The 16,869-nt window shown below is 41.9% G+C and overlaps 1 protein-coding gene and 1 pseudogene across 1 annotated transcript in view; one reads left to right on the forward strand and one right to left on the reverse strand.

Annotated features, from left to right (window-relative positions):
• The window catches only part of SPAST (spastin), a 90,753-nt gene that overhangs the window by 47,198 nt on the left and 26,686 nt on the right, over positions 1–16,869 (reverse strand). The window contains exons 3-6 of the mRNA XM_085888849.1: positions 5,566–5,649; positions 4,591–4,919; positions 4,343–4,488; positions 2,533–2,626 (exon numbers count right to left, since the gene is read on the reverse strand). Of these exons, the coding sequence (XP_085744975.1) occupies positions 2,533–2,626; positions 4,343–4,488; positions 4,591–4,919; positions 5,566–5,649 (653 nt within the window). The remainder of the gene's footprint in view (positions 1–2,532; positions 2,627–4,342; positions 4,489–4,590; positions 4,920–5,565; positions 5,650–16,869) is intronic.
• LOC147023433 (uncharacterized) lies at positions 14,911–16,385 on the forward strand (annotated as a pseudogene).

Raw genomic sequence — 16,869 nt, forward strand, 5'->3', positions numbered from 1 at the left:
AATTATAAAAAAAACGTGCATGTAAATAAAAATCTATTTAATATGAAGCCATGGGCGTTAGATAAATTTATTCGGTCAGTAGACACATCTTATAGAAAGCAATATTTAGAAAAAAAATTAAGATCCTAAACCCCTATCCACATGGTCAAACTAGGGGACAAAATTGGTCCATTTTAGAGCCCTCGGAGGCAAGGGCTTATGGTAAAACTTTTATAATTCATCACCTAACTGTATTATCCCAACAAAAATGTATCTATGGATAGATAATGACCCTACAATCACTGTGTTATGAGGAAAAAATTCGAAGTTGTCCCATATTTTCAGGAGAGCTCCTATAGTTTCACCTTATTTTCGCTCGTTTTGGCCCAAAAGCCATTTTTAGCTTCCTATAGAGTGAGAAATATGCATCCCAGAAGCTATCTGATGCCATAATTGAAAAATTTGGATGCCAATTAGTAAATATTGCAATATCAACTTTCTAGAGGAGTCCATTATAAAATTATAAGCCCCTGAAGTTGAAAAAAAAATGTGTTTTTCACATTTGGCATTTTTAGGGCCAAATTTCAAAGGTCTCCAGAGATAGATATTTTTTAAACTATGAGGAATTGAAAGCTAATCTTTTGCATGGTGGGTAGAGCCATATAGATCTACATTTAAGAATTTTTCCAGCAAAATCTGAGGAGGTAACCTGGGGAGGTTTTTGAAATTTAGGTGAGTTGGCACGGAATGAACCACAAGCATATTTCAGAAGAGGACGACTAGAGATGAAATCGCAAATCTGAGATCAATATATATATATATATATATATATATATATATATATATATATATATATATCTCTCTCTCTCTCTCTCTCTCTCTCTCTCTCTCTCTCTCTCTCTCTCTCTCTCTCTCTCTCTCTCTCTCTCTCTCTCTCTCTCTCTCTCTCTCTCAAACACACTCAAACACACACACACACACACACAACTGCATGCACACACAAAAACACACATACATGGTTCTCTTCCATTATAGATGCCAAAGCCTTCGAATGTGTTGATCATGAATTTATGTGGATTGTGTTGAGGGAAATAGGGATGTCAGAGCAGCTGATATATCTGATAAGAAGACTGCACACTCAACAAGAAGCTACAGTAAGAACAGAGCTATGAAGAGACAGAATGGTTTGGAATTGGAAAAGGGGATAGATGGGGGAGCATTCTCTCCCCTTACTTGTTCAATTTGTTTAGTGAGTATATCATGAGGAAATCAAACATGAATGACATAGAGGCTGGAGTCAGGATTGGAGGAAGACATATCAACAATCTAAGGTATGCTGATGATGCCACACTGTTGGTAGAAAGTAAAGAGAACTTGATGAAACTGATGCAGACAGTGAAGAAGGAAAGGAAAATGGAAAAGCTGGTCTTTCTTTAAACATAAAAAATACTAAAATCTTGTCGTTATGTTCAGATTAGGAAATGATCACGTAGAAATAGTGGAAAGTTTCATCTTCCTTGGTTCTAAGATAGAAATGAGTGGAAAATGTGGAGGACAAATTCATAGATGGTTAGCATTGCAGAGAACAGCAATGTCAGGATTGACAAGGATCTGGAAAGACAAAGATGTGACAAAACAAACCAAGAGGAGGTTTTGGTGAATGCTCTGGTATTTCCAGTGGCTGTGTGTGGATGTGAGTCATGGACAGTGAAAAACGAAAGAAAGGAAGAAGATTGACAGTTTTGAAATGTGCTGTTGGATACTAATGTTAAAAATTCCATGACCTGCAAGAAAAACAAACAAATCAGTGCTTGAAGAAACTCGACCACAATGTACATTAGAAGCACTGATGCTAAAACAGAAACTGTCATACTTAGGACACATCGTGTGTGCCAAAAACAAAATTGTATGGAGAAATCTACCATGCTGGGTATGGTTGAAGGAAGAAGAAGAAAAAGAAGAGGGAGACCTTGCATTTGCTGGGTGGATGGGGTGATGGCTGCAACCAAGCGATCTTTGCTACAGTTTGGGGAATCAGTGCAGGAGAGGAATTTTGGGAAAAAACTGATCATGAATGTCACCAGAAGTCAGACACAATTGACGGAACATCAAACTACATATTAACGACCAGTGCTGGCAGATGTATCTTCCTGCTTAAGGTCGTTCTGATGGACGTCACACACATTGATACATCAATCACCATGCATGTGAAACACTGCAAAGGTGATATTTTATAGCTATGTCAACATTCAAACCAAGGCCAGACAGCTCAAAGAAGAGTGCACACACCTCGAAGCTTTCCTGGCAGCCCTTCTTTCATTTAAATGTATGACTGCATAAACAGGTTTGACTAAATGAGAATTACCTAGGCCTAAATAATTATCAGCACAATGATGCTGAAGAAGCAGAAACCATCATCATAACACTGTTACTATTCCAAGGTAAAAGTCTAATTTTCTGAATGTTAACGACATGCCATTCACAGAGAATACTGTTCATGTAAATGGATTTGATTATTGGACCAACACAACGGTACAAGGATAGTGGTGTTACCTCTGGTCGGAGAGATGGGAGGATGACAATCTCCTGGAGAGCTTGCTTGGCCAGTTCCTGCCCAGCAATGTCTTCCCAATGGACTGATGGTGCACTGCACACAAATATCAACCTCCAAATCTCATCCACTATATATCAATATTGTTACGGATCTGGAAACCATATGCATTCAACATTCAGGTCCCAAAAGTCAGTTATGTCGTTAAGTATGTGTGTAATCAGATCCCCTTCCTTTTGTCTAGTAGAAGAATCAAAGGCGTGCGTTGCGATTTCTTTTAGTTAGGTTATTACATCTAACAAGCCATCTAACAACCATCCCATCTGCATGACCCCTTGGCCCATCACGATCCACCACCAACCAGCTGCCTTCTCGCACCCTGACGTGCCAAGGCAAGATCTCTCGGTTCCGGTTTCTCGACTCCCACAAACATTGTAACTCTTTCACGACGACCTTTGCAACATTGATACTGTTGCTCGTCAAGTATGAACCCGCGTGGAAGAGTGGCTGGGGTTTCCCGGCAGGGGCCGTTGCAGCGTTGATACCGTTACTCGTCAAGTATGAACCCGCATGGAAAAGTGGCTGGGGTTTCCCGGCAGGGGCCAAGGCCCCGCCCCAGAAGTGTGGGCCATAGGACCCTGTCCAATCAAAGGCGGACAGCGAGGTGTTTTCACCAAGGGCCCCTCCCCGTTGAGGGAGGTCGATAAATCCCCAAGCACTCTCTGAGAGTTGAGAGTTTTTGTGGGTTTTTGCTGTCACAAAAGGGGTTTTTGCTGTTACGAAGGGGTGGTAAGGGGTTGTTCGGAGGGCTGTCACAGGGGTTTTGCTGTTACGAAGGGGTTGTTAGGAGGGCTGTCACGAGAGTTGAGCAGAAGATCGTCGAGGCGGCGAAAGTGTCTCTACTGACCCTCTGCAAGGAAGGAAAGAGTGACCCCGACCCCCCTCCATGGACCCCGGCCATTCACCACCCGAGCTCCGCCACGAACCTCGAGTCCCACACATGTGACTGGGGACCAAACCAGCGAACATTGTCAGGTGCCGCAGCATGGAGTACCCCCTTTCTCCGATGGCCAGGTACCCATCCGAACTCTGACCCCCAGCTCGTCCCTCTCCTCGGCTGTGAGGGTCCAATAAAGAACTCTGGGTTTCTTTTCATCTGTGTGTGTGTCTGCGTGTGGGCCCGTCTTTAAGTGGAACTGAATAAGTGTGTTTAGATCATTGTAAATATTCCTTGCTTGCATATTCGCGTTAAGTCTTGCCTTTGTCTTTTACTGTAAATAAAACTTGTTAGAAATGTTCCCAGTCCGTTTCCGTCATTTCTTGAATTGGTCCAGCATGGTTCGGATCTGAGTTTAGGCGGGGTTTTATCCCGGGTAATCAGACAATTGTAGCTGGGTCGTCCTGGGCAGGCCCGCTCGACTGCATCCGAGCCAGAAAGGTGGGTGGCAGAGTTGTCGTCGGTAGGTGTAATTTTACTGCTGCCGGTAGAGTGAATCCGGTTCGGCCAGGCGTTCTGAGGGCGTGGATCCCTGGTAGCCGAGACCGCGTGGTTACTTAGGTACATTGGATCTAAACAAAATAACCCAACGCCATGCGGTTGAAATATTGGCGACCACAGTCGGTTAAACGACCTGCCGGCTCGCGGAGTTATCCGAGTGACGGCCTAAAATTCCAGGGAGTTTGGTGGGAGACGACGCAAGCAAGTGGTCGTTCTCGCCACCGACCCCCGGCCCGCAACAATATTATTACTGGAAGTACAAAATAACACCTAGCCACTCATTAATTCTGAAGATGAAGTACAAAGAACCTTACTTGTCCACTATTTCATTAAGGATGAGTGAGGCAAGCTTGCTATCAACATTGCGCAGATTCTTGAGTTCGGTCTTTCGTGCAGGGGAGGCTGTTGGTGTGCTTCCACGACTCCCAGGTCGAGATCCACCTCCCTTCGAGAGAAGGCTCTATTCCAGGAGAAGATTACAGATTAGAAAACTTCGCTTCATTAAAGTACACAGATTATTTTCTTTACATCCTTCAAAAAATTTCATCAAAATATACCTCACCTTCCCTGCAGACACAGTGGCCTGGCCGATAAGTCTGCGCCCAGATGCCGTAGGTGAGCCCTGTCGTGGTGAACTGGAACCTGTATTGGGTGGAGATGATCTTCGGCTACCCACAGGTGAGCATCGGCCAGGGGGTGTACTTGCCCCTCCAGAGGGGTGAGATGATGACCGGCTGATGCCTGAGACATTGAAGGGATTGCCACCACTGGGAGACCGCTGGTGAGTAGGCGACATTGCTGATGGTGTACGGCTTGGCACGGGAACAGCACGAGGAAGCGAATTACTCTTGTGCACCAGAGAATCCCGACGCTTGGGTGCATTTGCCATATCTGCATTGGCAAAGTACAGAAGGTTATGAGTGTCATTTAAATTTAATATCTGACCATGCCTCGCCTTTTAAGAAAAGTCCCGTTCAACCTCATCGTGTAGCACTTTGAAAAAGATGTTGGCTGGAAGAGTGGATGTGGTTTCTCTGCCACCATTTGGCAATGCACAAGGGCTTTGTGGTGCACTCAATAACTATGATAGAATTGTATATTTCTTCTATTTTAAGAGCAGAATTGGAATAAATGAGTCACCTGGATCAGGTACAGTGTGCCAACAATACTCTCAAGCATGAAAGGCTCTCGCTGACTCTGCACATCAACTTGTGCACAGCCAGCCCTAGAGATAACCTGTAACTGACCAGGATATTGGACGATTTTATTTAATGTAAATATAATGTAGTTCACGTGTAAAGGTACTTTGGAACTTGACAAACTTGATCAATGCACGAACTCCACTTCTTAAGGGACATACAAAAGATTGTTGAAACAAAATTCCCACTTTATACATTGACGACGTGGTCATAAAGAGCATCAAGTAAATTTTCAGTTTGAGAAAGATGCATACAAATTTATCAACATATATATTTATAGTTATTATTATTAGAAACACAAGCATCAGTCAAGTTACGTGTCCATTCCTTTCACTGACCGAGCAAATCGAGTCGATCCTTTGCCATCACGAGGTTGGTCTTCATCTTGGCCTGCAGACGCCGTGCTCTCTCAAACACTTCACCTGAAAGAAAATGACAAACCACAAAGCCTGAAATCATCCGTTTTAAGCCTCCTTTAAAATAAGATTTACTGACCAAGTAATTTGAACAGATATCTGTGGTTTTCAAAACTACTTGTCTTGTTTGTTATATCTTACATACCAAATTGATTTTTCAAACGAATGCAGATATTTAAGTCAGTATGATCGGGTATTAAATAGTAAACTATAAGGGCACTCGGTAGAGCGCATACCTCCACCAGGCTAATTACTTTGTTTTGTATCCCACTGGATTGCCTGGATCTGGATTCAGACCTGAACTAAAATTTAATCAGCTTGTTCTTGTCACCTCACCAACTCACCCACAAAGTTTCGTCCGAATCCATCGATAACTTTTTGACATATTGTGCTGTATATCGTTTTAGCCCTATCGTACTCAATGGTGAAAAAGCACAAAAATTCTCGGATCTGGATTCAGATCTTTTCCAAAATCTAATCATTTCATCCTTGTCACATACCCAACCTACCCACAAAGTTTCGACCAAATATATCCACAACTTTTTGAGATATTTTGTTCACAAACAAACAAACAAACAAGAAAAAGACCGTGCAGAGCACGACACTTGCAAAATCAACCCCCTTCCTCAAAGGTTGCCATGGATACATCAAATTGCCCATTTCATTAAGATTAAAATTGACAATCTTAATCAAAGCTCAGGTCAATCGGATGAAAATTTATTCTTTTTCAGATTGAAATTGATGATTTTAGAAGTTTGACCTTGAGTTTACCTTTGACCTTTTGACCTCAAAAATAGTCGGTTTCCCAATCCAGTGACGCAATATGCAAATCTCATTCAAATTTCAAGTGAATCGGATGAAAAATGACGATTTTAGAAATTCGACCTCAAGATGACCTTTGACCTCAAAATCAATAGGCTGCTCAGTTGAGACTACCTCGACAACTTCGTAAAGTTTCATGACGATCGGTTTGGAATTGTGACCTGTAGGCGATTGACAAACAGACAGACAGACAATAACAATATCGACTGACCAATATACTTGAAAAATCTTTGATTTTGCAAAGAACAAACAGACAGAGAGGGGTGAAAACATAACCTCCTTCACCTTTGTTGGCAGAGGTTGAAATGGGATAAAGTAAACAGAATACACACAAATTGACAAAAAAAAAAGGTGATGCAATGTGATTAGCTGTTACGGTAAAGGATATGGCAGTGGCATGAAAGTTAGGTTAGGATATAGCAGCAGTCAAATGGCCTCATCCAGAATCAATTTTTACTCGTGTTTAAAAATAATATTAATGATATTTATCGGTAAAAATATAAATCTGCAAAATGCAACCGGGTTACACAATCATTATTGTCTCCAACATGTCACAAAGCATCTCCAAGGGATCATCTCTTCCTCTTCCAACACATATTGGGGTGGGTGGGTTAATCTTCCCAATAGTTATTGATTTTTTTAAAATCCTCATTGTTGCCTGCTATAACCAAAGACGGTTGTTCACATGTGACATGAAAACAACTTAGAAATGAGGATTTGCTTATGGTGTAGGAGCTTCTCTGGCCAGACAACAACTACTCTGAGATAGCAAGTGGTGGACTATGGTGTCAAGGGATAGCCATCAAGACCAGACCAGCATGTGTTGTGTGAGGTACTCAACTTCCGTGAACTCTCTGCGGAGGAGGTGTTGTGTTGTGTGAAGGATTCGACCACACCATAAAGCGATATTAAGGAAAAATGAGAGAAAGGAAGAAGAAGCGAGCTGAAGTGTAATGAGGACGAAGCGAGTCCAACGACACCTCAGTGAATGACTGGGCCCTTTCTCTCTTTTCCCGCCAAGTGCCGCTCACACCAGGGTGGATGAAACTTCTGGCGACTGCCCTTCAAACCGGCCTGAACTCCATTCCCTTCCTTTTCTCCCATTTTGTTTGAATTCCCTGCAAATGTTACTTTTTTGCTTTGTTTCCCTGTCCTCACCCTGGATTAGATAGAGGGTCCATGTGGGTGATGTTGTTCTGGCCTTTCGCATTGGGTGTGTGGCCTGTATCATTCTTGATAAATTAATTAAACAATTCCGTCATCGTACCTCTATGACTTGCTTTTTGTATCATCGTGTGCCTTCCGTCTACCCCGTCCCTTGATGTAAATAAATTGATTGCATTTCATTGTGTTTGGTGTTCCAAATACAGTTTTTACAGCACAGATCCATGGAAAAATGTCACAAAATCAAATGCGTGACGTTTACACACAAGTTTGGAAACAGGTGTTCAAGTCGCAAGCCCCACTGAGATGTCAGTGTGGCAGTAGCAAACTCAAATCCTTGTGCTCAACCTTAATTTCAAGCTTTCGTAAACCGCTCGGCCGGCTTGGGGGCCTCGCCCCAGCAGGCTGGGAATAGGACTTGGGGTCGCTGACGTCGCCGGGGTCACTGGTTCACCCTGTAACACTCATAGTCGGGAGTGATATTTGGGACCCTGGTTCGAATCCTGTCACCCATAACAATAAACTTCACCCCCAAAATGAGAAGAGCTGTTTATTAGCAAATATTAACTTCTGCACAGTCAAACGTAAAAATGCCCATCTTTGGGAGTGAGCAAGCTGTCAAAAAGGGATATTATGTTGCTCGGTCAGAGTCCTTAAAGGGTTATTATTATTTTGTAAGCTGGTTGCATCGCTGCTTGGAGTGTGGCTGTGCCACTGATGCAGCGGCGGTGCCCCCTGTTTCGAGTAAGCTGCTACTCATTTTGCAGACATTGGAAGGATGATAGGCTGAGTCAAACCACATGGTGAGACAGGCTGGGTATATAACTGCATGGCAGGGGCTTGAAATCAACACCCCAAGATCATAAGCCAGCCAACTTAACAGTTAAGCCAATACCTGGTTTCTTAAAGGGTTAACATATAATGATTATGGCAGGAGACACTGACCACTTTGATCACAACCAATTTTCATCCATTTTTCAAGAGAAGCCAAATGCCGAGTGTTTTCCAGCCTGTTGACCTGCACCGTGAGTTAATTACGTCCGATATATTGGGGCTAGAACTCTGCATGCTATTGCACTTGTCATTATAAAATGCATTCAATGGAAGGATTACAGGTATAAACTAGAGGGGGAGCACTCGGTAGAGTGCAAAACCTCCGCCGCCAATACTGCTAGGTCACTCAAGTGAACCTGATATCCTATTCATTCAATTTGACATCAACAGTGCTCACAGAGTTATAGTTTGCAACTTTCCCTTTTACTTTTACATACTCAATTCATTCGTCATAACTAGATTCCTTGAGACAAATTGATTTTACGTGGGTATATCTACCTGAAGTTCCAAAATCAGCCGCAATTATAATTTTGGCATGTTTTTTGTTGGAAATCACTTAAAACATGTAGAAATGCAAAAAAAAATCGAAATTTTGTTGAAAAAAAATTTGCAAATTTTTTTTTCTTTAACAATTTTTTTTTTTGGGGGGCGGGGGGGGGGGGGGTTGGAAATGACTTAAAACATGTAGAAATGCAAAAAAAAAAATCGAAATTTTGTTGAAAAAAAAGTTGCAAAAATTTTTTTTTCTCTAACAATTTTTTTTTGGGGGGGGGAAAGGGGTGTTGGAAATCACTTATAACATGTAGAAATGCAAAAAAAAAAAAATTCAAATATTTTTCAAAATGGCCGCCATAGCGGCCATATTGGATTTTGGACCAAGTCCAAAATCTAATGGCATGATCCTTGGACCAGACCTCACCCCCCCCCCCCACCAAGTTTCGTCGAAATCCGTCGAGGAGTTTTTCCGTAATACTGTTCACAAACAAACAAACAGAAAGGGGTGAAAACAGTAACCTCCATCCACCTTCGATGGCGGAGGTTAATAAAACCTTGATCATTACGACATTACATCTGACATCGCGGTTAGTTATTTGGAAAAAAAATTTTTTGCACAATGTGAGATGTCAAAATGTTTAAGGACGTTTCAAATCAGTCTCAAAAGTGAAATAGACTCGTTTGATGAGAGAGGATCCACGTGCAAACTACAAGAAACCCATTAGTTGCTACTTCACCAAACCAGGACAGAAGCCATGTTGTTAAAAACTCCCCTGTATGGAACCTAAGTTTGATCTAGGATCAAGAATCCTACACGAATGACCTGAAATTCGTAGCAAGAATCGTTCTCCTTCTTCCATAAAATCCATTTATATGGGGGTGAGGCTAATTGCACTTCAATAAGCTGCTGCTTTGCTCTGTCCCCAACACCCCTCCACTACTCGATATCACCAGCCATATCTCTCCACTCTTCATCCACCTCCACCTTTCTGACATCACTCTTCACACAATCCTCCCATCTCAACCACAGTCTATTCCTTTTTCTCCTATCTTGCTCTTTTTCAACACAACTGCTCTCTTGGGAAGTCTATCTTCCTCCATCCGCACTTGGAGGTGGGTGGCAGAGAGTTTTTGAACAGGTATCCTGCTCACTTCAGCAGGCCCTTTACCAATGCTCAATTCAAGCTCGTGTGCAGACTAATCTCCTCCCTCAGTTAGTCTATCATCCTTCTAGCCACCTTCTTCACTCCCACAATCCTCCTGACCCGGTAGTTTCCGTAGATCTCCAGCCTCTGTTGTTGCTACACTGTCAGTGCGACTGTCTCCAGACCATACAGGAATGCCGGAATTACACACGACATCAGGACTTTCCCCTTCAACTTCCTCGACATTCCTCTCCACCATTAAAACCTCCATGTTTCTGTCTGCCATCAAACCTATCTGCCAAACCCTCCACTTTCCTCCATGCATTCATCACCACTCGAATCGTCTTCCGTACCTCTACCTCTGAACTACCATCACCATTCCACATTGGTACACAAATCTATTTTCCTGCCTTATCGCCTTCCCCTCTAACCTGATGTTAAATTTCTCTTACTGTGGTCCGATTCACATTACCTCCATCATTATCTCCGTCCAACCTACAATACTGCAAACGAGGGAAGCCTTTCTAGATGGAGATAGATTGCAAGTGCAGGCTATTCAGAAAGCAATAGATGGGAAGTTACAAAGTTTAAGGTAGATTAGAAACTAAAGTTATAACGGAGTTTTAAAGGAAATAATTTGCGTGCTGCTTGGCAGAAAATTCAGACTGTGATTGGATACAAGGACAAATAAACGAGGCTGGCAGACTGTACCAAAGATGTTGTTGATAATCTGAATGATATTTATTGAGTTGATGTTCATGATTTCAAACTGAGAATGATTCTATTATGGAAATGTTAAACGAGAGGATTCAGGACCTGGATGAGAGTCTTGTAGTGAATGTGCATGAGGTTCGTCATGTATTTACACATGACAAGGTAAGCAAGGCCACTGGCCCAGATAGTATTTCTAATAAGGTTTTTGAGACTGTGTAGTCATCAACTTGCCTGGTATTTACATGTATTTATCAATCAATCTTGGATAATGGTGTCATTCCCTAAAATTGGAAATATTGAATTATCATTCCATTACCAAAAGTTAAACACACTGTGTGAGGTGTGAGTTGAACGATTGCGGTCCAGTAGCCTTGACATGTAATGTGATGAAGTGTTTTTAAAGGGTTTTGTTGAAATTTTTGAGTAGTTAAGTAGGCTTGTTTGACCAATCTCAATTTGCATATCATGGAGTAATTGGGGTGTTGAGGATGATCTGGTTGTTTATCTCCAAAGATTGTACCATCATTTAAGTTGGGAAAGTAAAAAGGAGAAATGGTGGGAGAATTCTGGAAAGACAAGGCAAACAAGATTCATAAATGTACACGCACATATACATTCCCTCTTACCCCTGATGCTATATTCCCACTCCTGGATGCCTTACAACAATTACTTAGCACCTTTACATTATATGAATCCAGATACTCAAAGAAAGGAAAGAATGTGGGGAGAGGGGTGAGAAAAAGTAGTGTGGGGTCTTTTACGTGCCTCGATGCACATTTCGCAACCCCGATTGAAGCTGCCCACTGCTCGGCGGTTCGAGTTTGCCTCCCGCACACTCCCTCCTGGTCTCCTTCCTCTGCTTCATCAGCACCCCGGTCATGTGGGGGTCACTAGATGTTCTCTAGCCAAATGCGATGGACTGCAAGGCTGCGGGTATCTCTTGCTGTGATGCGAGGGGAGGCAGAGGCTCTATGGCAGCATGGTGACAACCTGGTTATCTGAAAGGTGTGCCGGGCTTGTAAGTGTGCATCAGAATGTGTGAAAGTCGCAGAAAGTCCATAAAAAAGGGAAAGAGTCAGAAAGATGGGAAGAACATCAAGAAAAAAAAAGAAAGAAAGTTAGAAAAGTGAAGAAGAAGCATTGGAGAAAGATTTGTTATAACAAAAATTGGTGGATGAGTTGGGTAGCTGACAAGAATAGGCCGATTCGATTTTATTTGAGGTCAGGATACAGATCTGGTCTATCAGTGGGATACAAAACGTAAACTACTCAGCCTGGTGGAGGTAGACGCTCCACCGAGTGCCGTTCTACAGGGTGCCCCACAGAAAACCAGGAAATTTGAGATTTTGAGATTTATTTTGCCGTATTTTACCATATCAATCAACTAACGTATAATAAAGTGTATCTTTGTTTTACACTACATCTAAGTTTGCTTTTGTTTTGTTTTAAATAAACTGTACCAAATTTCCTGGTTTTCTATGGGGCACCCTGTAGTTTATATTGTGACTTGATGTTGAGACGACAGCAGGTTTTTATTTAACAAAATTAAAATACAATTAAAATGCAAAGATGTGGAATTTAAAGTCAGCAGTCATACGTATAAACAAAGCAGAATGAACAACCCCTGAAATTCCATCGTTAATTGGAAATGCTGCGATGTCCAGAATTCATTATTGATGGGGAATCATTTATCATCAAAGGAATTTACGCTCGACAGGGATTGTCTCATGCAATCATCAGCTGACCTTCTTACTGGCGGAAAAGCCTCCTAGCGCCAGGGAATCGGATGAGGGCAGCGGGAAGGCCGAGTGCAGCATATGGGACCCCATCCTCAAGGGCATGATTATAGGGGCACTAATAAAGGCAAAATTACTTCATGCCAAAATAAATTATGATAAAACTGCATTAAAGTCTCATGGTAAGCTCCACATAAAAATCCACAAACGGTTTACAAAAAACAAAAGAAAAAAAAGATTATAATAATGTTTGGGAAAAAAAAATTATACTCGAAACACATTACCTTTGAGATTCTGCAAATTTCATTACTTTATTTCAACTCCACGAAAGAAGAATTGGGTTATCATTGTTCTAGTTCAATGCAGTCGAAAATGCAATCGAGATGGTACAGTGGAAGCGCATTTGCCTTTGAGTTGTCCAGTCTGGGTTGGATTCGCGACCCGACTATAAACCGTAAAATTGGTGCTTTGCAGCCAGGGCGTGGCATCACAACGTGGGCCCTCTCTGTGATGGACGTTAAGCCGGTTGTCCTGTCTACTATCTTTAGCTGGTGAACATCAAACGTCCCATGATGTCTTTCGCAACAAGTAGATCAGTTATTATCTGCATCCTGAGCAAATTACAAAGTCCTACCGAAATCACCTTCAGTCGAAAAACAGGTTTGGAAAGTTGGTTCAGGAACGATTTGGGCCAAAAACATGCAAAGATAGCACCGAACTGAAAATTTTACAAAAGAAAAGTAGAAGCAGTCGAGGGTTAAAGATACCTCAGCATCTTAGTTCTGACCAAGAGTCTGCAACATTAGCACCTGCATCCTGTGCAATTGACTTTTGTTCTGGGAATGACAGGCTTCCATAAACCTGTGTGGTGGAGACCAGACTATGATTGCAATGAACAAAGTTGATGTTTTTTATATCGGGCTGGGCCACCCAACCTCACTCCTGATTGTCACAAAATAATTTAATTTGAGAGCAATTAAATAATGCAGTTATCACAGACCATTGTTATATGAGAATAGTGAAGGAAATTGCGGGGACTTCCTGTCTAATTTTTTTCTTCCAATGATCAGTTGCCATCTACGTATAATACTTCCGGACACAAGGACTGGATATACATTGCTGTCACTGTTTACCGTGGAGAAAGGATTGAGTATTACGAACCCGATTATCCATAAATAAATCAAACTTCAGAAGAACAGTACTTATAGTACACCAGCCAACATGTATTTTTTTTAAACTTTGGGGTGCATTTTTTGTTAATAGCAGGCATCCATGCTAGATCAATCAGTCATAGGGTGGGGAAGAAAATGTGGGTGGATGCCACCCTCGATTTTGACCTTAAAGGTCATTTTCAAGGTCAAATTAGGTCAAATTTTTTTTACATTGTGCATTAATTGACATCAATTTTGTTCGCTCTATCCATATAAACTATTTTTAATATCAAAAACATGTATTTAGGGTGTTTAATTAACAAGTGAATTCTATTTTTTTTACCCATATGTGTATGGCAACGTGAAACACCAAAATGTGATTTTCTCGAAATGTGTTCATTCTGCATGTTAAAGTAATTTGCACACAGAATCTTTTGGTTTAAACTATCATACATGTTCAATAAACTACTTTGTCACTGTAAAATGCCAAACAATTATTTTGTTTGCAATGGCCACTTGTTTTATTTGTTCTTAAACACTTTATAGCCCCCTCTTGTGGCAGATTTGTTCAAAGAAATTCCAACATGGCGGTTTGGTGTTGTGACCATGCTTTATCAGGCAGTGTACATAATTGACGCAAACTGCACATCAAAAGAAAGTAACTTTGATAAAAAAAAATAGACATGTGTTGCTTAGAGAGATATATACAACAATTATCTGGGCCCATTAAGGAAACGGGACCGGGGCATTTACGTCTTATTTGACGGCTGGTATACACTGTGTACGAGGAGTCTTTATTTGGTCTAAGTTTTAGCCTGAAAATTCCACATTTAGATTTGAGTTAAACCATGTTGTTAATCGATAAACAACTATTCAGAGGACATACTAAAATTGTGTTTGGAATGACGGAATGCCGTAAAACGGACCATCATACCACATTTGGGTCAAATTGCACATGTATTGCCCCGTACCGTTGATGCAGTACTATGTACAAAGAAACGTTCTTATGGCTGATTGAGGGAACTGTCGGGTTTCATGACACACTCAGGAAGCACCAGTCAAAAACCTTCGCTGATTTGTACAAGGCAAATGTATCTACTAAACAGAAGGTACAGAAAACAACCAAAGCTGACAGAAAGCTACTGCAGCGATTGCTCAATGCTGTCACCGCCGGGTGACCACTGGAAATGGCGACCATTTTCAAGCATGAACTCTCCAATCCCACTGTCTCTGGCCAAGGTTGGAGGGAAGATGAACTCTGCTTCAAAGTCGGAGCTGATTAACATATTTATGGCAGGACTACAAGTACCTCCTGAAGTTCCAGAAGCTGACAAGAAGACATATGTGATTATAGATGGTCACACCCTCATCCAAGCTCGAGGAAAGCCTGTTGGGTGTCAGACATTTGGTGAATATGCTGATGTGTTTGTAAAAACTGTAACACGTCACCTTGGACAGCACACAACAAGAGTTGATGTAGTATTTGATCGCTACATCGGGGAAAGCTCCATCAAGGCAGTGACTCGCTCAAAGCGACTGGGAAAAAAGATACCAATCCGCAAGCTCATCAATGGGCCCAATGTCCCACTCCCACAGGTTTGGGTCCAGTTCATTGCCTTGGATGAGAACAAAGCTGATCTTGCCAATTTCTTAGCTGAGGAAATCATAAAGAAAGGTAAAGATCTGCCCGGGCGATTTGAGCTGGTAACCGGAGGCGGATTTACAGATGTTACTGATGCAAGGTCAACAAGGAGAGATGACCCCAGGCTTCACGGAAACCATGAAGAGGCTGATACTCCATTCGTGTGAGGCAGTTAATGAAGGATACCAAAGAGTGCTCGTAATCTGCAGAGACACAGATGTCATGCTACTTCTGATGCACTTTGTATCAACAAGAATATCCGAAGTGTGGATGGTGTCTGGAACAGCAAAGAATGGGAAATGTTACCCACTACATGCCGTATCTGAGAGACTTACACAACCTGTGAGGGAAAAACCTACTCAGCTTCCATGCGCTAGCAGGTTGTGACACAACATCTTATTTCAGTGGCCATGCAAAGAAGCCATGCTGGAAAGCATTTGAAAGCCAACCACTTCTTATCTAGGGGATCGGTCGTGATGAAGACCTTGCACCTATTGAACAGTTTGTGTGTCACCTGTATGGGACACCTGACCAACGAACCGTCAACCATGCCAGGCTCCAACTCTTTGGAAAGGCTAAGAAGGGACGAGAGATGTCACCACCGACAAGGGATGCACCGGAACTTCACGCGACACGCGCCAATTATCAGGCAAAGATTTGGTTTCAAGCAGACCAGGAACACATAGATGTCTCATCGCCTACAGACACCTCAGCTTGGAGGAAGGAGTCCGGTTGCCTTAAAGCCATGTGGACAAGGCTACCTCCAATCCCAAAAGCCTGTCTGGAGCTGGTAGCCTGTGGATGCAAATCAAAATGCAGAACAGCTCGATGTACTTGCTTCAGAGAGAACTTCAGGTGCACTTTTGCCTGCGGATGTGATGCGATTGACTGCTGTAATCCAACTGGCCAGTGGATTCATACCAAGAGCCTCATGCCGATACACATGCATGTACATATAGGCTTATGCGACACACCCAATACTGTATGTTCCCTTTCCGTTGTGTCACCCAGCTGGTCACACTCAGCAACATCACATTAATTTAATTAATATTTTAAACACATTGTAATGATGGATAAATGGCGAAACCATATAGCCCTTTTTCAGATCAAAAACGTTTGCTGTTTCGCATCATACATGTAGGGCCATACATTAAGGCATATAATACACAATGTTGCATGTTGCAGAGACTGTGTACTTCAGCAATAGTATAACTATCTTTTTGCAAATATAAACATTAAATGAGCTTTCAACGGGGAAAAGTCCAGGATAAAATGACCTTTCAGGTCAAAATCAGTGGTTGCATCCACCAACATTAAATTCTTCCCCACACGATGACTATAATTGATCTGGCATGGATGCCTGTTATAAACAAGCAATTCACCATAAAATCAGATGTTGGCTGGTGTACTAGAACAAATCTGACTGCCACAAGAGGGGGCTATACAGTATTTAATTAAAGATAAAGCGAGTGGCCATTGCAAAAAAGGTTTGTTTAGGATTTTACAGTGACAAATTAGTATAC

Source organism: Eptatretus burgeri, chromosome 7, assembly GCF_056783735.1.
Source record: "Eptatretus burgeri isolate ZD-2024b chromosome 7, Ebu_testis_v1, whole genome shotgun sequence".
Lineage (NCBI taxonomy): Eukaryota > Metazoa > Chordata > Myxini > Myxiniformes > Myxinidae > Eptatretus > Eptatretus burgeri.